Source organism: Monodon monoceros, unplaced genomic scaffold (genome assembly GCF_005190385.1).
Source record: "Monodon monoceros isolate NGI ecotype Baffin Bay Population unplaced genomic scaffold, NGI_Narwhal_1 Super_Scaffold_14, whole genome shotgun sequence".
In the NCBI taxonomy this organism is placed as follows: domain Eukaryota; kingdom Metazoa; phylum Chordata; class Mammalia; order Artiodactyla; family Monodontidae; genus Monodon; species Monodon monoceros.
In genome coordinates this window covers 70,405,551-70,431,416 of record NW_021703770.1, presented here as the reverse complement: position 1 = coordinate 70,431,416, position 25,866 = coordinate 70,405,551, and the positions used below count along the sequence as shown (strand labels likewise).

Below are 25,866 nucleotides of genomic sequence, written 5' to 3'. Positions count from 1 at the left end.
TTTGTCCATTTCATCCAGGTTGTCAATTTTATTGGCATATAGTTGCTTGTAGTAATCTCTCATGATCCTTTGTACTTCTGCAGTGTCATTTGTTACTTCTCCTTTTTCATTTCTAATTCTGTTGATTTGAGTCTTCTCCCTTTTTTTCTTGATGAGTATGGCTAATGGTTTATCAATTTTGTTTATCTTCTCAAAGAACCAGCTTTTAGTTATATTGATCATTGCTATTGTTTCTTTCATTTCTTTTTCATTTATTTCTGATCTTTATGATTTCTTTCCTTCTGCTAACTTTGGGGGGTTTTTGTTCTTCTTTCTCTAATAGCTTTAGACATAAGGATAAGTTGTTTATTTGACATGTTTCTTGTTTCTTGAGGTAGGATTGTATTGCTATAAACTTCCCTCTTAGAACTGCTTTTGCTGCATCCCATAGGTTTTGGGTCTTTGTGTTTTCATTTTCATTTGTTTCTAGGTAGTTTTTGATTTCCTCTTTGATTTCTTCAGTGATCTCTTGGTTATTCAGTAGTGAATTGTTTACCCTCCATGTGTTTGTATTTTTTGCAGATTTTTTCCTGTAAATGATATCTAGTCTCATAGCATTGTGGTCAGAAAAGATACTTGATATGATTTCAGTTTTCTTAAATTTACCAAGGCTTGATTTGTAACCCAAGATGTGATCTATCCTGGAGAATGTTCCATGAGCACTTGGGAAAAATGTGTATTCTGTTGTTTTTGGATGCAATATCCTATAAATACCAATTAAGTCCATCTTGTTTAATGTATCATTTAAGGCTTGTGTTTCCTTATTTATTTTCATTTTTGGTGATCTGTCCATTGGTGAAAGTGGGGTGTTAAAGTCCCCTACTATGATTGTGTTTCTGTCAATTTCCCCTTTTATGGCTGTTAGCGTTTACCTTATGTATTGAGGTGCTCCTATGTTGGGTGCATAAATATTTACAATTTTTATATCTTCATCTTGGATTGACCCCTTGATCATTATGTAGTGTCCTTCTTTGTCTTTTGTAATAGTCTTTATTTAAAGTCTATTTGGTCTGATATGAGAATTGCTACTCCAGCTTTCTTTGATTTCCTTTTACATGGAATATCTTTTTCCATCCCCTCACTTTCAGTCTGGATGTGTCCCTAAGTCTGAAGTGGGTCTCTTGCAGACAGCATATATATGGGTCTTGTTTTCGTGTACATTCAGTCAGTCTATGTCTTTTGGTTGGAGCTTTTAATCCATTTACATGTAAGGTAATTATCTATATGTATGTTCCTAATACCATTTTTGTAATTGTTTGGGGTTTGTTATTGTAGGTCTTCTCCATCTCTTGTGCTTCCTGCCTAGAGAAGTTCCTTTAGCATTTGTTGTAAAGCTGGTTTGGTGGTGCTGAATTCTCTTAGCTTTTGCTTGTCTGTAAAGCTTTTAATTTCCCCATCAAATCTGAATGAGATCCTTGCTGGGTAGAGTAATCTTTGTTGTAGATTTTTCCCTTTCATCACTTTAAATATGTCCTGCCGCTCTCTTCTGGCTTGCAGCGTTTCTGCTGAAAGATCAGCTGTTAACTTTATGGGATTTCCCTTGTATGTTATTTGTTGCTTTTCCCTTGCTGCTTTTAATATTTTTTCTTTGTATTTAATTTTTGATAGTTTGATTAATATGTGTCTTAGCATGTTTCTCCTTGAATTTATCCTGTATGGAACTCTATGTACTTCCTGGATTTTATTGACTATTTCCTTTCCCATATTAGGGAAGTTTTCAACTATAATCTCTTCAAATATTTTCTCAGTCCCTTTCTTTTTCTCTTCTTCTTCTGGGACCCCTATAATTTGAATGTTGGTACATTTAATGTTGTCCCAGAGGTCTCTGAGACTGTCCTCAATTCTTTTCATTCTTTTTCTTTATTCTGCTCTGTGGTAGTTATTTCCACTATTTTATCTTCCAGGTCACTTATCTGTTCTTCTGCCTCAGTTATTCTGCTATTGATTCCTTCTAGAGAATTTTAAATTTCATTTATTGTGTTGTTCATCATTGTTTGTTTGCTCTTTAGTTCTTCTAGGTCCTTGTTAAACGTTTCTTGTATTTTCTCCATTCTTTTTCCAAGATTTTGGATCATCTTTACTATCATACCCTGAATTCTTTTTCAGATAGACTGCCTATGTCCTCTTCATTTGTTTGGTCTGGTGGCATTTTACGTTGCTCCTTCATCTGCTGTGTGTTTCTCTGTCTTCTCATTTTTCTACACTTACTGTGTTTGGGGTCTCCTTTTCACAGGCTGCAGGTTCGTAGTTCCCGTTGTTTTTGGTGTCTGCCCCCAGTGGCTAAGGTTGGTTCAGTGGTTGTGTAGGCTTCCTGGTGGAGGGGACTGGTGCCTGTGTTTTGGTGGATGAGGCTGGATCTTGTCTTTCTGGTGGTCAGCACCATGTCTGGTGGTGTGTCTTTGGGTGTCTGTGACCTTATTATGATTTTAGGCAGCCTCTCTGCTGATGGGTGGTGTTGTGTTCCTGTCTTGCTAGTTGTTTGGCATAGGGTGTCCAGCACTTCAACCTGCTGCTTATTGAGTGGAGTTGGGTCTTAGCGTTGAGATGGAGATCTCTGGGAGAGCTACTACCATTTGATATTACATGGAGCTGGGAGGTCTCTGGTGGACCAATGTCCTGATCTCAGCTCTCCCACCTCAGAGGCACAGGCCTGACACCCGGCTGAAGCACCAAGATGCTGTCAGCCACACAGCTCAGAATAAAAGGGAGAAAAAAAGAAGAAAGAAAAAATAAAATAAATTTAAAATAAAAAATTATTAAAAATTAAAAAGTAAAAAAAAAAGATTCTGAAGAACCTAGGGGCAAGATAGGAATAAAGATGCAGATGTAGAGAATGGACTTGAGAACATGGGTAGGGGGAAGTGTAAGCTGGGACGAAGTGAGAGAGTGGCATGGAAATATATACACTATCAAATGTAAAATAGATAGCTAGTGGGAAGCAGCTGCATAGCACAGGGAGATCAGCTCGGTGCTTTGTGAACACCTAGAGGGGTGGGCTAGGGAGGGTGGGAGGGAGACACAAGAGGGAGGGGATATGGGGATATATGTATATGTATAGCTGATTCACTTTGTTATAAAGCAGGAACTAACACAACATTGTAAAGCAATTATACTCCAATAAAGATGTTAAAAAAAGAAAGAAGAAAGCAGCCAAACCAAAAAATAAATCCACCAATGATAACAAGCGTTTAAAAACTATACTAAAAAAAAAAAAGGACAGACAGAACCATAGGAGAAATGGTAAAAGCAAAGCTACACAGAAGAAATCACACACAGAAGCATACACATACACACTCACAAATAGAGAGAAAGGAAAAAATATATATCTATATATTTTTAAAAAAAGGAAGAGAGCAACCAAATCAATAAACAAATCTACCAGTGATAATAAACTCTAAATACTAAACTAAGATAAACATAAAACCAGAAACAAATTAGATGCAGAAAGCAAACCCCAAGTCTACAGTTGCTCCCAAAGTCCACTGCCTCAGTTTGGGATGATTCGTTGTCTATTCATGTATTCCACAGATGCAGGTACATCACGGTGATTATGGAGATTTAATCTGCTGCTCCTGAGGCTGCTGGGAGAGATTTCCCTTTCTCTTCTTTGCTCGCACAGCTCCCGGGGCTCAGCTTTGGATTTGGCCCCGCCTCTGCATGTAGGTCGGCGGAGGGCGTCTGTTCTTCACTCAGACAGGACAGGGTTAAAGGAGCCGCTCATTCGGGGGCTCTGGCTCACTCAGGCCAGGGGGAGGGAGGGGCACGGAGTGCGGGGCGAGCCTGCGGCGGCAGAGACCGGCGTGGCATTGCACCAGCCTGAGGCGCGCAGCGCGTTCTCCCGGGGAAGCTGTCCCTGGATCCCGGAACCCTGGCAGTGGCGGGCTGCACAGGCTCCCTGGAAGGGAGGTATGGATAGTGACCTGTGCTCGCACACAGGCTTCTTGGTGGCGGCAGCAGCAGCCTTAGCGTCTCATGCCCGTCTCTGGGGTCCGTGCTGATCGCCGTGGCTCGGGCCCGCCTGTGGAACTTATTTAGGCGGTGCTCTGAATCCCCTCTCCTCGCACACCCCAAAACAATTGTCTCTTGCCTCTTCGGCAGATCCAGATTTTTCCCGGGCTCCCTCCCGTCTAGCCGTGGCGCACTAACCCCCTTCAGGCTGTGTTCACGCCGCGAACCCCAGTTCTCTCCCTGCGCTCCGACGGAAGCCCGAGCCTCAGCTCCCAGCCCTGCCCGCCCCGGCGGGTGAGCAGACAAGCCTCTCGGCCTGGTGAGTGCCAGTCGGCCCTGATCCTCTGTGCGGGAATCTCTCCGCTTTGCCCCCCGCACCCCTGTTGCTGTGCTCTCCTCCGCGGCTCCGAAGCTTCCCCCTCCGCCTCCCACAGTCTCCGCCCGCGAAGGGGCTTCCTAGTGTGTGGAAACCTTTCCTCCTTCACGGCTCCCTCCCACTGGTGCAGGTGCCGTCCCTATCCTTTTGTCTCTGTTTTTTCTTTTTTCTTTTGTCCTACCCAGGTACGTGGGGAGTTTCTTGCCTTTTGGGAGGTCTGAGGTCTTCTGCCAGCATTCAGTAGGTGTTCAGTAGGTGTTCAGTATGAGTTGTTCCACATGTAGAATGTATTTCTGATGTATTTGTGGGGAGGAAGGTGATCTCCATGTCTCACTTCTCCACCATCTGGAAGGTCTCTCCTAGGCTTATTTGACCTTACAACTGGTTACTATAATTTTTTTTCTTTAATTTTAGGCCCCTGTTTCAAATAAAGATCTTGGCTAAATGGGATGACTTAGCCTTCAAGAAAGTTCTAAATTAAGGTTGTTTACAAAAAAAATTATATCTGGGTTTTGTTTTGATGTAGTCCCCTCACATGCTTTCCTTTTTAAAGTGAAAAAAAAATCTCATAAACTAGTGCATTTTTTTAAAGTTAATAAAATTGTAGAACAAACTAGCCTGTGGGGTTGCTCTACGACTGGAGTTGGCAAACATTTTCTGTAAAGGCCCAGATGGTAAATATTGTTGGCTTTGCAACCACGTGGTCTTTGTTGCAACTACTTAGCTCTGCAACTGCATGGTAAGAGCAGCCAGGGACAAGAGCTCAAATGAAGGGGTATATGCTGTGTCTCAAGAAAACTCCACTTATGGACATGGAAATCCGAGCTTCGTGTGATTTCTATATGTCATGAAAGAGTATTCTTCTCTTGCTTCTTTTCCAACCAATAATAAATGTAAAAACCACTCTTAGCTTTCAATCTATTCAAAAACAGGACACCTTTGGCCCACAGTGCTATGGACTAGTAACCCCTGCTGTACAAGAATAATGATGTGGAAAGATGTGTGGACACATTCAGCAAGTGACAGGCACTTCCCTTTATTCTGCTTCACAGATGGTGCATTTTTTTTTTTTTTACAGATTGAAGGTTTGTGTCAACCCTGCATCGAACAAGTGTATCAGCACCATTTTTCCAACGGCATTTTCTCATTTTGTGTCTCTGTGTCACATTTTGGTAATTCTTGCACTTTTCAAACTTTTTCGTTTTTATTATATTTGCTGTGGTCGATCTGTGATCTTGGATGTTGCTATTGTAATTGTTTTAGAGCATCATGACCCATGCCCGTATAAGACAGCAAAGTTAGTAAATGTCGTGTGTGTTCTGACTGCTCTACCTACAGGCTGTTCTCCTCTCTCCCTGTCCTCGGGCCTCCCTATTCCCGAGACATAACAGTATTGAAATTAGGCCAATTAATAACCCTACAATGGCCTCTAAGTGTTCAAGTAAAAGGAGGAGTCCCACATCTCTCATTTTAAATCAAAAGCTAGAAATAATGAAGCTCAGTGAGGAAGGCGTGTCCAAGTTGAGATACGCTGACAGCCAGGCCTCTGGCACCAGTTAGCCAAGCTGTAAATGCAAAGGAAAAGTTCTTGAAGGAAATTTAAAGTGCTACTCCCTCGGACTTCCCTGGTGGCCCAGTGGTTAAGAATCCGCCTGCTAATGCAGGCGACACGGGTTCGAGCCCTGGTCTGGGAAGATCCCACATCTAAGCCCGCGCGCCACAACTACGGGACCTGTGCTCTAGAGCCTGCGAGCCACAACTAGCCCACGTGCAGCAATGAAGACCCCACGCAGCCAAAAATAAATAAATAAAGTGCTACTCCCGTGAACACAGGAGCAATAAGAAAGCAAAACAGCCTTATTCTTGATATGGAGAAAGTCTCAGGGGTCTGGACAGAAGATCAAACCAGCCACAACGTTTCCTTAAGCCAAAGCCTAATCCAGAGCAAGGCCCTAACTCTCTTCAATACTATGAAGGCCAAGAGAGGTAAGGAAGCTGCAGAAGAAAAGTCTGGAGCCAGCAGAGGTTGGTCCATGAGGTTGAAGGGAAGAAGCCGTCTTCATAACATCAAAGTGCAAAGTGAAGCAGCAAGTGCTGATGTAGAAGCTGCAGCAAGTTATCTAGAAGACCTAGCTCAGATACTCATGAAGCTGGCTGCACCAAACAACAGATTTTCAATGTAGAAGAGACAGCCCTATATTGGAAGAAGGTGCCATCTAGGCCTTTCATAGCTAGAGAGGAGAAGTCAATGCCTGGCTTCAAAGCTTCGAAGGACAGGCTGACCCTCTTCTGTTAGGATGATGAGTTCTTCTTATGGATGAGCAAAGAAAGTGGTATCTTGGGATGGAATCTACTCCTGGCGAAGATACTGTGAAGGTTATTGAAGTGACAACAAAGAATTTAGAATATACACACTTAGTGATACAGCCGTGGCAGGATTTGAGGGGACTGACTCCAATTTTCAAAGAAGTTGAAACCACCAGATGATGATTAGCACTTTTTAGCAATAAAGTAGTTTTTAATTAAGGTATGTACATTTTTTTTAGATATAATGCTATTACACACTTAATAGACTAAAATATAGTGTAAAAACATAACTTTTATATGCACTGGGAAATCAAAAAGTTCATGTGACTTGCTTTATTGGGGAGATCTGGAACCAAACCTGCAATATCTCCAAGAGGTGCCTATATAAAGCATATTAGGAAAGGAAATGACGTTAGAAATTTAGCTTAGAACAAATTTTCTGTAAAAGAATTTTGTTCATCTTGAGCCACAACTAAATAAGTTTAGTTTTCTTTGTATGAAAAATAACCTATGTAGGAGATAATTCTATGATAATATTATTAATAAATTTAATTATTAATAAATTTAATAAATAGCAAGATTAAAAATCTTTAATGAATTTTATGAAGTGTGCAGGAGATTTTTGAGTGAATAATTATTTTGCTTTTTCTAAGAAATGAATAATGAACAAAATTGTTGCATCTTATCAGTAGGTAAATGCTTTAAACATTCGGAATATTTAAAAATTTAAAACATACAAATTCACACTTTTATTTCTGAAAGATGAATCGTTTCAATATTATCAAATGTTATAATATGTTCTTAGTATTTGTAGTACAAGGAAAAAGTTAAATATAATTTACATATAAATACATAGAGAACTATCAATAAAAATATTATAGCTGATAACTCCAGCACTTAAAATATTTTAAAAGAAATTATTCTTTTAATAGATGCATATTTAGTAATATCAGAAAAAAACTGCCTTTTATGAAAAAAACTTCCAATTAATATAAAATCTAATGATAGACAAGATCATTGAAACCTGACACAGACATTAGAGTTTCCAGCAAAAATAAATTAAAACCTAAAGAGAATATATTAAAACCATCTTTAATGGTCTCAGGACATCGAGATCATCATTTTAAAAACCATGAATACTAGATATAAGGAAAGCTGAAAACATTTTCTTTTTATTAGAAGGCATGATATAATCCTTTAAAATATCCTTTATAATATACATCTACACCCGTAGGGCCCCATATCTGGTCAAAAAGTCATGCAGTTTCACTAAAACGTGAATGTGTACGTTTTGCATAACTGTTGGGTGGCTTTTATAAAAATAAAGCAGTTTCCTTAGGAAAAAAAAGAAATTTTGCCAATTGGAATATCTTCATTCTGGGAAAAAAAAAAAAAAAAAAAGACTTTTTCCTCTGAAAATAATGAAGTTCAGTCCGTGGCTATATGAACATTCACTGACTTACTGAAATGAAAACAAATAATTGTGCTTCTAAGAACTAGTTTTTTTTTCACTTGCAGGGTCTGAAATAGCCTCTGCAAACCATCAACAAGATGTTAAGATTCACAAGCAAGCACTGGTGAACAGAACTGGACCTGCTGCATCCGTTCTACCACCACTAAACAAGTCTGTCCAAAGGGACTGGTAAATCATGGTGCCCTGCAGTCTTGTAACAGCATCTGGGGTCCTCTTTTCCAAGCATATGTTCACAGATGTTTGAATTTATATCTAAACTCAATATCATTTAATGGTGGTAAAATGCCCAGGCCTGCACGGGACTGGTCCAAAGGGGGACATTGAACACAGCTCTCCACAAACTCCAGTTCAAAATAGGAAAGCATCAGAATCAAAAATTGCTTAATTTCCTGGACAGCAAATAATCTTCCAGGACATATACTTGCTCCTGACCCAAAGGGCATGTAGTAGTACTTTAACTTGAGTCCATTACTATAGAAAGTGCTCCTTGTCTTTCCATTTTCATCAAGATAGCGATCATATTTAAATGTCTGCAATAAAGATACAAAGAAAACAAATGTATAAGCTAGTTTAAAAGGAATTTATCTTTTTCTTAACCTGGAAGTTCCAAAGAGTAATTTTCTTTTTTAATCCAATCTATGAGTAATTTAGCAAATACCCCACCTCGAATCAGAAAGTAATAAGAAACGGGAACTTAAGGAGAACTGGTGGGAAAGGGAAACCTTTATACCTCCTATCCCGCCTGGGCAACTAGCTCCTCTCTCCGTTAGGCAGAATTAGAAAGAAGGATTCAAATCAGGAGCTTAGAGGAGTCAGTATATTAGCCCCTAATTCCCTGGATTTGGGAGCAGGCACTTTTTAAAGAAGAAGAAAGGCAGCAGCTTTATTATCACAACTGCAGACATAATCTAGTAGAGATTATGTGATGACCAATACCAGGGATAAAAATTAAAATTTCAAGCTGTCATCCAAATTCTCCAAATTAGATAAATATTTGACATTAATAAAAGAGACAGTCCCTGTGGTTTCAATGATCAAATGAATTCTGCAATGGTAAATTTCTTCTTTATTTCAATCTGGGTAGACATCACCTGGATACTGAAAAAAAATGGGTTTTTTTCTGGATTTGGAACTTTGATGAACAGTCACTTACCAAAGGGTCTGGGTAGATTTCTGGGTCTAAATGCATTAACTGCGGATAAAGAGCTATGATGTCATCTTTGCGGATATTATAGGAACTGTCCTGGAGGTGCAAAGTGAAATCCTCTTTAGCAGTCCGGATGTTCAGCGAAGCACTGGAAAGCCTCAGAGACTCCTTGATGATACTGTCTAAAGATTTTAAAAGGAAGAAAGGAGGAGAGGGAAGGGAGAAGGAAGAACAAAGTATTTTTAAAGGCCATGTAATGTAGAGTCTGAAATACTTCTAGCAGCCTATAACACAAACCTAAAGAGACTGTGGGAAGCTGGCCAGATAAAAATTTCTCAAACTTTTTCTGTGCTGTGATCAATGATTCATTCGTGTCTGAATGTATTTTTAATCTGACAGTCTGAGTTAATAATCTTTTGGTAAAGATATGATTTTCTTGGTCATCAATGGGAACTAGACTTTCATAATTTTATGGAAAAATAATCTTATTTCTACAAGACACTAGACATCTAATACAATTGGGAAAAAATCAGTAAATCACTTTCATGTGAATTATTCAAAGTTTATCACTTTTGAGATTTAACATACTAACACTTTTACATAGAAATAGTTTTCCAGATGTTTAATGCAGCTTCACTTCGGTGTTTACAAGAACCCATTTTTATCATTACACTATCTGATGTTGTGTGGGTATGCCCTGCATTCTGGTAAGGACATAGAGGGGTACAAAGAACACGCTGAGGATAGCTGAAATATATGATGAGAAAGTCTCGCCTGACCTTCCAGTCTCTGTCCTTTTAATTGTCATGCTTTAAGTGCTCCTCACGTGACTGTGCATAAAATCATAGCATGTTAGTAATGTATTTCACAAGTGAGAAAATAAGACCCCCAAAAGTGAAATGACATGTCCGTGGTTTCTACGGCAGGGCAGAGTCCCACGTGGAGCTTGTGCTCCTTCTCGTCCCTTCCGCTAAGACACACTGCCCCTGAAAGCATACATTGGTTTATTTCCTCTAGAGAAACATAACAAAAACAAAGAGAAAACTCTTTCTTACTCTAAAAATATGGTACTTTTGTATTTCTATAAAATCCAGAGAAGCAAACATTTTTTCAATGAAATAACCTTCCACCCCACCACCCAACCCATGCAGCTAATTGTGGTTTCATGATGGTACTTTTTCCCCTTTCATTTCATGAAAATGAGTAGCCCATGAACTATAAGATTGCTGGTAAGAGCAGTAACAAATGAGGCAGAGCAAGGGCAGCACAGAGAGGAGGTTGAAAGTGCAGAGTCAAGAGCTCCACGTTATTGCTGCCATTGGCTCCACCATCCAATCCCAGGCAGTGACTTAACCTCTCAGTGCCCATTTCCTCACTTGTTATATACAAATATTGAGTTGGCCAAAAAAGTTCGGGTTTTTCCGAACAAGTAAGTAAGTATGCAACAAGTAAGTGTGTGATGTGTACTGACAATTCCTGTTAGGAGGATGCAGTAGATGACATGTAACAACACAGCAAACACACCTAGCACGGGCATGTCATCCAGTTGTATCCGGTTCAAATAAATTGGATTGTCTTCAAAGCTAATTTTTTGACCAGCGTTCTCTAGCATTTTATTCACTTCTTCAGTGGCCGCTTTCATTGCCTCCGGGTTCCTATGAAAGGTTAAGAGAAAAGAAAAGATGTACAGAACAGTTTTTTCTCTACCAAAAGGTCTGCAAACAAATAGGCGTTTCCCCTTCTTTGAACCAGGTGGTCAAGATACAAAGAAGGTGGGAAAGGGACATTTCCATTTATTTTTTACTCTATTTTATAGTTGTGTTTTAAGTCCTTGGATGTTAGCAAGAACTGTTGCCTTAACAGTGTCCCGTGGGCTTCCCTGGTGGCGCAGTGGTTGAGAATCCGCCTGCCAATGCAGGGGACACCTGTTCGAGCCCTGGTCCGGGAAGATCCCACATGCCGCGGAGCAACTAAGCCTGCGAGCCACAACTACTGAGCCCTCATGCTGCAACTACTGAAGCCTGCGTGCCTAGAGCCCGTGCTCCACAGCAAGAGAAGCCACCGCAATGAGAAGCCCGTGCACCGCAATGAAGAGTAGCCCCCGCTCGCCGCAACTAGAGAAAGCCTGCGCGCAGCATCGAAGACCCAATGCAGCCAAAAATAAATAAATAAAATAAATAAATTTATAAAAAATAAAAGCGTGCTGCTACATAGAAGTAAAACTTTGACCAGACTTTTATAAATAAATGTTTCTAATAAGGATTAAGTGGTTATATTTGTCACATGCATGGCAATTGAGAGAAAATTGCATCCAAGATAACAATTCTAAAGTACTGGCTAAAATGCCAAAGGAAATTTAAATTTACTCTTAACATGCATGTGATTCCACGTAGAACAGCTTTTCCATTTACATAATAATTTATTGTTCTAACACTTGACTGCTGAAATGAATGCTACTTCACTTTAGTGCATTGACGTTTACCGGATCCTCAGTGCCTTGGTAATGTAGCCATATAACATGATCACAGTAAACTGAGTCTCAGAAAGGCTTGACTGGTAAATCTTTGCGTGCTTATCGTGAAATGTCTACTCTTACCTATAGGATAGAAAAGTGATGTTGTAACCTCACTGTAAATATGTGAATTTATTCCAGAAAGAGCTTTCTCAAGTAAAAACCTTGGAAGGCATTTAAACTTTGAGAAAGATTAGTAATGGTTTTTTGTAACTGAAATTGTTTAAATTTTTTTTATATTAAAGACATAAAATTATCAGCCTTCAATGGAACTTTGGCATTCCCAATCCTATGGAATAATAATTTTGTGTCTATGTGACACAGTTTTGTGTCTATGTGACACTCAACATCCAATTGAACTGGAATAATTCAATAAACCATTTGAATGTCAAATTCCCAAAAGACTATCACTCTGGGAAGACATCACGTTATGCAAAATATATGTTACAGACAGGGTTTTTTTAAATATACAGTTTTAAAAGGCAAACTCTAGCTAAATCCCATCAGTAATAGTATATTATGATTCTTATTCATAGCTATCAGAGTTGGTCGAATAGTATGACAGCAATCACTAACAGTGAAAAAACAGTTAATGCACAGATGAATAAGATATAGGCACTGTTGTTTTCACTGACAATACGTCAGCAATCACATAAGGATATTTTTATGATTATAAAGACCAAATTCATGGACTTTAAGAGGTGTCATGAAGAACAGCTTGGAGTTAAGAGCAAGGGCTCTGGTGCAGACAGCCTACATTGACCCTGTACCAGCACGTTCCTTTCTCTGGGAAGGTCTCTGCTTCTACAAGATGTGTTTACCAGTCACAGCTGTTTTTGGAGGGTTTGATGAGCTGATACACGTTAAACTTTTACAAGGGTAAATACCACGTTCTTGATTGACAGCATGAGAAGGTACCACGTGTTTTTTTTTTTTTTTTAGTTAAAATGGTTGAATTTCTGCTTTCACCTAAAATGAAGAAATGGATAATTTGCTAATTACCTAATCATTTGAAATAAGCTCCAGAAAGTCGCTGGAATGGTGTTTGCTTGCGAGGCCCAGAGGACGGCGAGGAACGACTTGGCTTTCTCCGTGTCGTCCAAGGTGGAGAGCGTGTCATTCAGAAACCTGACCAGTTCCGAGATGTGGTCTCTCTTTCTGAGTTTCTGGAGCCGCAAGCCCTCCGCCAGTTTCTCCCGGGCGTAGTGGCCCGTCTTGAACACGTGAATGGGGAAGCCTGCTACCAGGGCTGGAAAGATTTTGTCAAATTGCTTGAAGTGGTCCAGGTGATTTAGAATGAGTGCTTTTTGTGCATCTTGCCCTGAGAGATCTTTGCCAAAGAGCGTGAAATACCCAGCTTCGAACATCACTCGATAGCAAAAGGCATACATCCCCTCTGACATCCAGGTGGGCGTCTTGGGCTTGGGAACCACCTGGGGTCTCAGGACAAGTTGGAGGTTTTCCATCATGGCTTCTGTGAGGGAATTCAAGGCATCGCCCTGCAGAGTCTTGATGATAGTTTTACTTATGTTGTCGGTGGTATTTCCATCACTGGGGTCAATACGTCTGTGTCCAAATGCCTGACCGTAAATGAAATGTGTGAACAAAGAAATTAAACCTGACCTAGGACTAGTAAATGTCTGAAACACAGATCAGATGCTTTCATGATTCTCTACTTGCTAAAACAAAAAAAAAGGAAAACCGGCCTTCCCACATGCAATTTCATAGCACTTTACAAACGGCCAAATCACACCCTTCTTTCAAGGCCAAGTGTGAGTCCCAGATTATCAGTGACACTTCCCTCACAACCACTCTGGTCTTCTATTTCTTATTTTTCTTATGCTTCTGCATTTGTTTTCACATGAATTTGGTACTAGTCAAGAATGGTTGAATCATTCGTTCTCTTTTATATTCTTTGTAGGTGTGTCTTTTTTTTTTTTTTTTTTTTTTGCGGTACGCGGGCCTCTCACCGCTGTGGCCTCTCCCGCCGCGGAGCACAGGCTCCGGATGCGCAGGCCCAGCGGCCATGGCTCACGGGCCCAGCCGCTCCGCGGCATGTGGGATCCTCCCAGACCGGGGCACGAACCCGCGTCCCCTGCATCGGCAGGCGGACTCTCAACCACTGCGCCACCAGGAAAGCCCTGTAGGTGTATCTTAACCAGACTTTAAGCTACTTAGCAGAGACTAGTTCTAATATTTCTTTGCAGAGACTCAATATTGATTCATTTTTTCCTATAAAAGAGCCTCTTAGATCTCATCTAGGTGATGCCCAAATATCTAGCCAATTCCTTAACAAAATTAAACAATTGTGTGGCACGAGTGTGGTAAAACAATTGTTGAACGTTAAGTTTCCAACTTATACTCTGGGTCTTGTGTAAATATTGTTGACCTGAGTGAGTTTGTACCTGTCTTATTCATACCATGCCATCCGGTTCACTAAAACATTTAATTTTTATTTCACCCTCATAAGCTGATTAAGAAATGACAAAGCTATACCGATTTTGACTTTTTAAATGATCAATACCAAGAGATTATGTCTAATTTGGTTTATTGTGTTTCTAAGAATCTCCATGTAAGGGTAACTGTCTCCAGCATCTCCGGCTTTTGAATATGTCAAAATGATTAAATAGATTGACATAGAAAAAGGTAGAAAATAAAAAAGCCTAATGCTATATAAATGCAAACCTGGTTACCTTTGCAGAAGCAGTGAAGTGAAATTTTTTCCAATCAAAGTATTTTCCATGATACAGCACTTTATGGTATAACAGGGGATTGGTGATGAAGTGGACATAGTTTCCCATTAGTTTGCAGGTGAAAACATGACCATGTTTCCTTTGATTTGCTCTGAGGAACTCAAGAGGATTGGCACTAAACTGCAGAGCACAACCCAGATATGGAATCAACCCATTCTCCAGAGGCGGTTCACCCATTTGCCTGCAAGACACAAAGAGATGGTAAAATGGAAGATTGCACACTGTTCTTTATTTATATTTATTTACATTAAATTTTTTACCGCTGACTTCAAACCTCAAAACACTAGTTTATTGATACTTTTTTGGTTGGTGGGGCCCTGCTCCTTTACTAAAATAATGAGTTATTAACCTAGTAACATGATATGTTGGTGAAAATGATAGCTAAATCCACCCATCCATCCATCCATCCGTGCATTCGGCAAACACTGAATGTCTAATATGTGATCCTCACTCTTCCCAGTGATAAGGATAAAAGGATCAACCAGGCCAACAAGACTTTCCCTATCAGTGTAGAGAGGAAACTACATTCTAGTGTTTATATTTTTTCTAAGCGTCGTTTGCCTAAGTATCTCAAAATGTTCCATCTGATTGTTTTCTCTAAAGATATAGAATCCTGAATGACAAAAAGGATTGCAGAATTGAAGTTTTCAAAATCTTCATAGTTTAAATATATTATTATTCTATAATGATAGTTGCAGAGGGGAATCTTTGAGAAATTAGCACATTATAAAGTGAAATTGAGTAAGATAAGTATTGACATGGTCATTGATTATAATCAATGCTCTTTGATGCTATTTTAATGTTTTTATTTAAGAATATAAACATTTATTTTCCAACATAAACCACTATCCCTCTTGGTAGGATAACATAGCATAAAATAATTCTTTTTATTTTCATAGTTTGCAGATAAGTGGTTTAATTAAAACTAGAAACTACCAGTCCTGGTAGTTAATATTAAAATACCATAAAGGGCAAAACAAAACCAAAAAAACCTGTAAAAGGTAGACAACACAGCAACCTACATGGCTGAAGATATGCTGTGGGTAATTCTGTCTTTGGGGGATTGACAAAGCAGAGAATATTTACATACCTCCCCCCCAATACTCTTTGAGGCAATCAGAAGTTAAATAAACCATGGCTATGTATCTGATTCTGTTTGTATTTCTTGAACCGATTATAAATGATACATACAAATAAAAGGGATGTCTCATACATTTAACAGTTTCCCAGTTCGCCATGGTTGATGATCACTAATAAGAAAATAGTAATAGAATGATCAATGCGGGCTCGACACTCTTCCCCAGCTTAGCCTGAGTGTATACAGTGCACAAGAACTAGCTGAAAGAAGAACATTTATTTAGTCAGAGCATCTATTTAATCCACATGACAGGAATTGCAGATCCACTTGCCACTTATATCCTTACCAATCCAGACTTTATATGCACACATAAACACACACACAGAGATCTCATAAAATTTCTGTCAGTGATGTTTAACAAGTTTGTCCATTTTTACATTACCACTAGTATATGTCAATACTAAAAAGGAAACTTTGCCATTATATCTTTTGTGAGATATAATAAAAAAGATACTTTCAAAATTTTAAATTAAAAGTTTTTACTTTAAAAAAATTAAGGAAGAAAATGCTAGCGTATGTAAGTACAGAAAACCAACTTTCTGGTATAACAGTGAAGGTAAAAGAACATTAAATGAATGAACAAAAATGCAGTTTAAAAGTAAAGCTTTCCTTACCTTCTCCTCATTCCAAGGAGAAGCCACCAACAGCAGCACACTGCTATAACAATCCCCCAGATCAAAGAGACACTCATCATTTTGCAAATCTAATGCAAAACTTCTGAGGAGGAGAGTCTGTGATGAGAAAGGTAAGGGTGTAACAACACAGACTCCAGCTAGACTTTTATATATGGTAAGATGCTTCACTTGAAGGATCAAAGCAAACAATTAACCATCCTATTAGGAAAAAAAAAAAACTGGCCTTGAACTAAGTCCACGGGTATCAGAAGAGGTTCCAAAACAATCAGAAACCTGCAATACTTGATAAGTTGAAGGTCTCTCAAACATATGTTGACTTAACATTCAGACCTGGGAATGACAGCTAATATTACAAATTTAGTATGCTTATAAAAAGAACAAGTAAACCTGTTCAGGATGAACATACCAAATAAAGAGGTAAAATATAATAATTTAAAGAAAAATAAGCATAAGTTATCATTAAGCTAATGATTTGATCTTGTTACATTTAAGAAGAAATAAATTTAAATGATTCATGAGAAATACAGCAGTCAAGTTTAAAGGAAAGAGAACTGGGTGAAATGTTTCTGCTGCTTCATGTTTCAGCGCTTTTACAAAATCATAGGTATTTTACTATATATAGTAACATGTTACTTACCTAACATCCTCAAGAAAGTATCCCACGTAAATGCATCTTCCAATTAAACAGTTTATTTTAAAACATCAAAATTTTATTAACCATTTTATTCTAATTGAAAATATGTTTACTAATTTTTCTAATTGTTAAAGGAATACAACTTCATTTCAAATAATTTAAGACTAACTGAAACATATCTTGATAGAAAGTCAATTCGTAATTTACCTCCTCAACGACTGCCCACCCAGAGGTAACAACTGTTAACTTTTTGGTATATATCCTTCCAAACTTTATTTCTATACACACTTATATAGTAATTGAGCACCTATTCTGTGCCAAGGACTCTTCAAAGGTATTCTGGCTACAGGTTTTAATAAGATGGACTTATTCCCTGCTCTAATGAAGACACTATTTCAGTAGGTAGACAGATAATAAAATTTAAGACTTATGAATAAAATAAAACAAGGTGTAGAGAGTTACCAGGGAATAAGAGCAACTGTAGGTATGCTGATGTGCTCCTCTGAGATCTGAATGACAAGAGAGGATTGGCCAACTCAAAACCAGAAGGAAGAGAGATTACCAAATGCAAAAGTCCTGAGTTAAGGATGAACTTGTTCTATCTAAGAACCAGAAGGGAGGTAGGATTGGTCAGAGCAGAGTAAATGAGGGGAAACTTGGTTAAGCTATAAGACCAGAAGACAGGCAAGAGCTAGGTCATATATAGGGACACCTGACAGTAGGGAGAGAGATTTTGGAGGGCAGCAGGTCAAAACACTATCTTCAACTACACAGATTGCTGTGTTGTCAGGTTAACAACTGAACTTGAGCCAGAAGCTGGGGAGAAAAGTCAGGGGTGGAAATAGGTGTCCCAAGTCATCAGCATTTGGATGGCATTTAGAGCCCAAAGACCTAGATAGACCTATCAGATCACCTAGGGAGAAAATAAAGCCCAAGAAAAGAATAGAATTTAACAGCAGACCCCAGAGCAGCCCGTTTCTCGAGGTTAGTCAGAGAGCGGCTGAAGAGGAGATGGGTAAGGAAGGATCCGGAAGAAAACGAGAGAACACAGTGTCACAGGAAGCAAGAGGAGGAGGTACTTGAAGGAAGATGAGACATTTTCTGCATCACATGCTACTTTGGGGTCAAGGAAGATGGCAAGGAAATGACCTCTGGATTTGACAGCATGGAGATAGTTGGTGAGTCACACATAAACACGTGCAAAGATGGGGTTCTATTAAAGACCTTTTTATAGCACGAAGAAAATGACTCTCATATTGTGGATGTTTCCCGTGACAATACATATATATGTATTATATATGTATCTGTATAGATCTCTTCATTTTTTTCTGTGTGTATAGTCTTCCATTGACTAAATGTACTATAATTTAGTTAACCGATTCCCTACTGGTGAGCATTTGGTTCGTTTCTGGTTTTTGGCTACAGAATCCATAGGTTCATTTCATCCTTTTTTGTCTCCTTAAACAGAGACCACAAATATTTTTTCATGGGTGATTTGCAATCATAATTATGAATATCAATCATTGTGTGTCAGTAGGTAGACTTCTCAATCCATTTAGATTTTTTTAGGGCATTGTGCCCACTAAATATACTTAGGCTGATGTGCTGTTTTGAATTACTATGTCTGAGTTCTATATGTGACTCATTAAAAGCAGAACCTTTAGGTGGCCTGTCACAGCAGGGTACCACAGTCAGAGAAAACACCAATCTAAGAGCCAGACAGTTTAACCCTTTGGAGTCATCTCTCAAGCAAACAAATGGAAACAAACAAACAAGTGAAAAAAAGGGTACATGGGACCTCTAGGAATTACCTGCAACTTCCCGTGCATCTATAATTTTGTCAAAATTAAAAGATTTTCGAAATGGTAAAGGAGAAGTACATTCACGACCCCAAGAAAATGTCCTGAAGCCTTGTCTTCCCCACCCCCTCTCAGAACACCACAAACACCTTTCGAATATAGCCTGGGCTCCCCTTACCCTCATGCATTCTTTCTACTCCTTCCCTCGCTATCCCTCTCCCAGACAACAAGAGCCCAGGGTGCACATACACCCAGTTTTCTTTAGTGGGATGAGGACAAGCAGAGGCATGAATATCCATATTCATACTTTTCTTGTTTACATACGGTTTATGCCTTCCTTCTAGGGATGTCACTTCTCGTTACTGTCCCACGTCCACACATGGCTTCTAGCACACCCCTGACATGCAGCCTCTCATCTGATGAGTGGGGATTCGGATACCGGTTACAGTTGTCACAACTATTAAAAGCCTGCGAGGAAGTACCTGCAGGGTTTCCCGATGGGTCAAGGGCATCGAGTTTCTCACTTGGATTCTATGACATCTCAATGTGTTTAGCACAGTGATTGGTGAAATGTCAGGAAATAAAAATGCCGGCTGAGTTGGAAAGTCATTTGCTTTTTTATTCTCTGCTATGTTTCAAACTGTGACATTTTATTACACACACACACGCTGAGCACCTACTACGTGTATCGAGCACTGCGTCAACACTGGGAACCCAGTAGGAAACAAGGAAGCTGTGAGCTCTGACCTGTGGGGTTTCCACAGCAGCAGGGGAAAAAGTATGTGCCCTGATACAGAAGGAGTATGTTTTAGTTGTCAGAAGGCCTGGCGTGAACCGAGTTTATTTAAACACTCTAATCCCTCCGGAGTCTGTCAATTTCCTCTGTATGTGTAGAGTAGTGAAGGGTCCACACCGATGTGCCAAGGAAGAAGTTCTGGGCCTCAGAGAATATAGGGCCCGAGTCCAACTCACCATCCCCATGAATAGATACATACAAAACATGGGAACTCAAACTAGAGGAACAGAAAGTAGAAAGAACTGCTCAAGCTATCTGCTTACGTAACCTGATGGCACACAGGTGGTTTCTATTCAGAAATGCAGTAAACATAGTTTACGTGTGTGATTGCTCTAAATAAAATGAGCTGTGAATATGGTCAAACAATTGAGTCAACCAGTTGTTTTCCTGAATTCACAAGTGAAACCAACTTAACAGTGGAACGTAGATCACCTCAATTAATGCAAAGCTTTGTGCTTTCCAAGAGCATCATGGGGCTCCCGTGGACCAAGGCTCCTCCCATGGATCCCGTGGATCAGGGCAGGTCAGTGGGAGAACAAAGTGGAAAGGGCTGCGGGGGGAGGCCTTGTTATGATTAATTTGAAGCTTTCATAATAAGCTCTTAGGAACTGTGTCTATTCACATGTCTTCAACTATTTTTTATGAAAAAACTTTTTTTATGGCATATACAGAATATCTTATTCTCAAATATTGTTTTGAATCTTAAACACATGGTGTCAAGGTTGTAAATGCCTAGTGTATCTAAATGTGTCCATTGAACAAATACAGTTTCACGGGACTAGAGAATGAAAAGGTGTTGATAAGTTCTGTTTCAGAGAATCATAATTTTTACATTAGTTTTGAGGTTTTCATTTTTTAAAGCTTCTGACGTGTATTTCCTACTTGAATAAAATAACCAACTCAGGCAGGGAAGGTATTTTAGCTATTGTAGAGATGAGGAAATAGAGGCATGAAGGTTTAGTGGCTAATGTCACACAGCTTGAGATGGTTCAGATAATCAAGGGAGTGGGAGCTGGGATTAAACCGGGTTTGCATCTTCGCCCTGCCACTAAGTATACACCTTAGCACAAGAGGCTGTCCTCCCCAAATCTTTGCTTTGTTACCTGTAAAATAGGGATGATCACAGTGCCTGACTCATAATACAGATGTTGAGACGCAATCAGGCCATGGTGTAAAATGTTTCCCCGAGGGCTGGGCACAACCTATGGTCAAAAATGTTCTTTGTCATTCGTAAGTGGCAAATCCAGGACACAACCCCATATCTGAAGCTCAGAGTCCCTCCGTTACAGCTCAGAACCCTACAAGAAGTTCAGTGGAGCCAACAGGCACCTGACTACAGATTTAGGAAAGAGTAAGCACACCATCTATACGTTCAGATATAAAGTTAATCCGTCAGACATGTTCTGAACACCAAGCATGTGAAAGGCGCTGTTAGGGAGAGATGGATAGATCATTCAGCAAATATTTCATTCATTTATTCATTCATTCATTCATTCATGTTAACAGCACCCACTTGATGTAAAGCACTTTTTAGGTGCTGGAGATACAGAGGTAGATAAGACAGGCAGACTCAAGGGGACACAGCCAATCAATAGGAGAACAAATCCACTATTTAATTTCTGATAAAGCATCATTTATATTATCAGAAAAGGTCAGGCAAGGCATCAGTGTTTGTGCCAAGATCTTCACATGCTTGCTCGTGTAACCCACATGGTGGCACTAGGAGATGCACACACACAGTTGCCTCCACTTACGGGTGGCTTCCTGTTGTGAAGTTCTGGCTCCAAGCCCCTGCCATGCCATACCACAGGGGACTGCCTGTCCCCAAGTTAAAGCAGGCCTGGGGGCTAGATTCAAAGGCTAGTGGTGGCTTTGCTGTTAAGGCTCACCTTAATCTGAGCCTTCCGGAGCTTATCCAGGAAGCTCAACTGGACAGAGAAAAGATGTGAGGACAGTGGTCCTTGGACCCACTGGGCCCAGCCCAGCTCCCCGGGAGGGTGAGAGACCTCAGGGAGAGAGACAAAGAATGAAGCGGCCAGTCGGGGGGTTGCTGAGGCTTTTTCCACTTTTTACTGGTTATAAATAGTGCTGCTACCAACACTCACGCTCGAGTTTTCGTGTGCACATACGTTTCACATGTCCTGAGTGTAGAGCTAAGAGTGGGTTTGCTGGGTCATATGGTGACTCTAATGAAAGCAAGGGTAGTCATCAGTGGGATCCACTGAATGGTAACTTGCTTAAGAAATAATGAACTGTAACGTGCCTTCCCTGATCAAGCTTGATTTAATTGTCTTCCAAGGGTCACGTAGCCTAAACAAGTTGCTTGCCGGAGTTGTTTTTCAGGAACTCGGACTCAGCTGTGTCCAGTCTGAGCTTGAGCCGGCTAAGGCTGGTCAAGACCCCCCGACCCTCCAGCTGCGCGCACTCAAATGTCTGATCGGTGTCCTTTTGACCTCAGAGAGCCCAACACTCCACTCCCAGAAGAGGCATCCCATGGAGAAGCACGTAGCTTAGTTGCACCTGCTCAGAACGAGGATTAACTCCCCTTTCCCTTATACCCAATCACCTTGCCCCACGTCTCCACGCTCACTCCCCACGCCTCAGCTCATTCCATAAATACCCAAGCCTTGGCGGCCTTGGGGTAGGTGGGGTTGCGGTCTGCCTGCGTGGCTGTCTCCTGAAGAAGCCCTTTCTCTGCTGCAAGCCTCAGCGTCTGGGCGTTTGGCTTGCTGTGCTGTGGGCGAGTGAGCCTGGTTCCGTGACGCTATGTTTTAATTTTTTCGGACAGACTGTTTCCCGAAGTGGCTGCACTGTTTTACATTCCCACCAGCAAGGTAAGAGGGTTCCAGTTTCTCCACGTCCTTGTCAACAGTTACTTTTGTCTTTATGTTTTTAATGACGGCTATCCTATTTGGTGTGAAATAATAGCTCATTGTGGGTTTGATTTTGTATTTACCTAATGACCAAAAATGTTAAGCGTCTTTTTATGTGGTTGTTGGCTCTTTGTAAATCTTTGGAGGATGTGTATCAGATGTGATTTTCAATATTTCCTCTTGTTCTGCGGGTTGTCTTTTTCACTTCCTTGTTCATATCTTTGGACGCACAAAGGTTTTCAATTTTGTTGAAGTCCAATTTACCTGGTGTTTTTTTTTTTTTTTTTTTTGCGGTACGCGGCCCTCTCACTGTTGTGGCCTCTCCCGTTGCGGAGCACAGGCTCCGGACGCGCAGGCTCAGCGGCCATGGCTCACGGGCCCAGCCGCTCTGCGGCATGTGGGATCTTCCCGGACCGGAGCACGAACCCGCGTCCCCTGCATTGGCAGGCGGATTCTCAACCACTGCGCCACCAGGGAAGTCCCTGTCTTTTTACTGTTTACTTTGAGTGTCTAAGGAGCATTGCCAAATCCAAGGTCATGAACACATAACATTTATGTTTTCTCCTAAAGAGTTTTATAGTTTTAGCGCTTATATTTAGGTATTTGATCCATTTTGTGTTTAACTTTTGTATATGGTATGAGGTTGGGGGTCCAGCTTCACTGTTTTGTATGTGGATATTCAGTTGTCCAGCACTGTTTGTGGAAATGAATGTTCCACTGAAATCTCTCGGCACCCTTTTTGAAAAACCAATTGACCATACAGGTAAGGGTTTATTTCTGGCGTCTTGTCTTCCCATTGATCTTTAGGTCTATCCCTATGCCGGCATCCAAGTCTTTTACTGTAGGCTCGTAGTCAGTTTGGAAATCAGGAAATGTGTGTCCTCCCGCTTTGTTCTTTTTTTTTTTTTTCCGGTACGCGGGCCTCTCACTCTCGCGGCCTCTCCCGTTGCGGAGCACAGGCTCCGGACACGCAGGCTTAGCGGCCATGGCTCACGGGCCCAGCCGCTCCGCGGCATGTGGGATCCTCCCGGACCGGGTCATGAACCTACGTCCCCTGCATCGGCAGGCGGGCTCTCAACCACTGCACCACCATGGAAGCCCCAAACTGGCATTTTGATAGGGATTGCATTCACTCTGATCAATTTGGAGAGTATTATCTTACCAATATTAAGTCTTCTGACCCATTAAAATGGGGTGTCTTTCCATTTATTTCGGTCTTCTTTAAATTTCTTTCAATGATGTTTTGTAGTTTTCAGTTTACAAATCTTGCACTCGTTTTGTTAAATTTATTCCTAAGTTATTTTATTCTCATGCTATTGACAAGGAATTTTTTCTCAGTTTCATTTACAAATTGTTCATTGCTAGTGTATAGAAATAAGCTGATTTGGGGGTGTTGATTTTGCATTTTCTGAACTTGTTTGTTAGCTCTAAGGTTTTTTTGGTGGGTTCTTTAGACTTTTCAATGTACAAGATAATGTTTTCTGAAAATAGTTTTCCTTTCAAATATGTATGTCATTTCTTGCCCTGCTGCCCTGGATATAACTTCCAGTACAGTGTTGAGTAGAAATGGTAAGAGCAGATGCACTTGTTTTGTTCCTGATCTAAGGGGAGAAGCTTTGTCTTCCACCATTAAGTATGATGTTGGCTGTGGATTTTTCTTAGATACCCTTTATCATGTTAAGGAAGTGCCCTTCTATTTCTAGCTTTTTTAGTTTTTTTTTTTTTATCATGAAAGGGTGTTGTTGTTGGTCTTGGGACTCATCCTCTTTTATATGCATACTTTTTCTGCATCTATTGAGATAATCATGAGGTTTCTGTCCTTACTGTATTAATACGATGTATGTCATTAATTGATTTTTTGTACGTTGGACCACCTGTGCATTCTAGGGATAAATCACACTTAGTAATGGTGTATAATGCTTTTCATATGTTGCTATATGCAGTTTGCTAGTAGTTTTTTTGTTTTTGCGGTACGCAGGCTTCTCATTGTTGTGGCCTCTCCCGTTGCGGAGCACACGCTCCGGACGCGCAGGCTCAGCGGCCATGGCTCGCGGGCGCAGCCGCTCCGCGGCATGTGGGATCTTCCCGGACTGGGGCACGAACCTGCGTCCGCTGCATCGGCAGGCGGACTCTTAACCACTGCGCCACCAGGGAAGCCCAGTTTGCTAGTATTTTGTTGAGTTTTTATATCTCTCTTCATAAGGAATATTGGTCGGTAGTTAATTTTAGTTGTAATAATTTTATCTGATTTTGGTATCTGAATGAGAAGGGGATCTCTCCTAATTTGTGAAGAATTGGTGTTATTTCTTATTTAAATGTTTGGTAGAACTCAGCAACGAAGCTGTCTGGTTCTGGGCTTTTCACGAATTTTTTTTTTTTAATTTCAACTTCAATATTTTTCTTGTTAAAGTTCTATTCAAATTTGTATTTCTTCCTGCATCAATTTAGATAGTTTGTGTCTTTCTGGAATGTGTCTGTTTCGTTTATCTAATTTTCTTGCATACAGTTGCTCTTATCATTCCATTTTTTTTAAAATTTCTGTAATGTTGGTAGTAATGTCTCCTATTCTTCACTTTAGTAAATTGAGTCTCCTTTCTCTCTGTTAGTCTAGCTAAAGATTTTTCAGTTTTTTCCTTTTCAAAAGAACCAACTTTTGGTTTTGTTGACTGTATCTGTTTTCTATTGTCAGTTTATTTCTGCTCTGATATTTTTCCTTCTTGCTGCTTGATTTGGGTTTATCTTGCTTTTATTTTTCTAGGTTCTTAAGATGAAAGGTTATTTGAAATCTTTTTAATATATGCAATTATAAGTTTCTCTGTAAGCACTGCTTTTGCCACATTAATTTTGGTATTTTTTATTCATCTCAAAGTATCAATATTTTCTACTTTGTTTTCTTCTTGATCCATTAGTTAAGAGTGTGTTGTTTAACTTCCACATATTTGTGAATTTCCCAAATCTCTTTGTTATTGAATTCTAATTTCATCCCATCATGATTAGAGAGCATACTTTGTATGATTTCAAATCTTTAAATTTATTAAGACTTGTTTTCTCACCTAACATATCTGTCCCAGAGAATGTTCCACATAGACTTGAGAGGATGTTGTACTCATCTGTTGTTGTGTGACATGTCCCATATGTTAGACACATCAAGTCTAGTTTGCTTATACTGTTGTTCAAGTCTTCTACCCTGTTGGCCTCCTATCTAGTTGTTCTGTTATTGAAAGTTAGGCAATTCTACAAAAATAGAGGCTTTGATACCTATTTCTCTCTCCAGTTCCGGCAGTTTTGCTTCATGTATTTTGGGGCTCTGTTAAGTGAATATTAAATGAATATATACCTATAATTATTTCTTGATGGATTAACCCTTTTATCATCCTAAAATGTCTCTAGCAATAATGTTTATCTTACATGTGCTTGATTTTTCTCCTATTTTAG

At 40.0% G+C, this 25,866-nt stretch overlaps 1 protein-coding gene across 1 annotated transcript; it reads right to left on the bottom strand.

Moving 5' to 3' along the window:
- Nucleotides 1-8,182: 8,182 nt before the first annotated feature.
- Nucleotides 8,183-16,439, bottom strand: LOC114895693 (cholesterol 7-alpha-monooxygenase). The gene is made up of 6 exons (XM_029223276.1): nucleotides 16,309-16,439; nucleotides 14,497-14,737; nucleotides 12,806-13,383; nucleotides 10,816-10,946; nucleotides 9,298-9,473; nucleotides 8,183-8,674 (listed from the first exon to the last, which is right to left on the bottom strand). Exons 1-6 carry the CDS (start codon nucleotides 16,386-16,388, stop codon nucleotides 8,375-8,377), a joined length of 1,506 nt encoding a protein of 501 aa, XP_029079109.1. The 5' UTR covers nucleotides 16,389-16,439; the 3' UTR covers nucleotides 8,183-8,374.
- Nucleotides 16,440-25,866: the final 9,427 nt, after the last annotated feature.

What these genes read in the sequence shown, in the direction of transcription:
- LOC114895693 (XM_029223276.1), bottom strand. Translation starts at nt 16,388, where the DNA reads ATGATGAGTGTCTCTTTGATCTGGGGGATTGTTATAGCAGTGTGCTGC. An exon ending in CTCCTTGGAATGAGGAGAAG is followed by an intron (nt 14,738 to 16,308) that starts GTAAGGAAAGCT and finishes TGTGTCTTGCAG; the next exon opens with GCAAATGGGTGAACCGCCTC. An exon ending in ACTTCACTGCTTCTGCAAAG is followed by an intron (nt 13,384 to 14,496) that starts GTAACCAGGTTT and finishes ATTTACGGTCAG; the next exon opens with GCATTTGGACACAGACGTAT.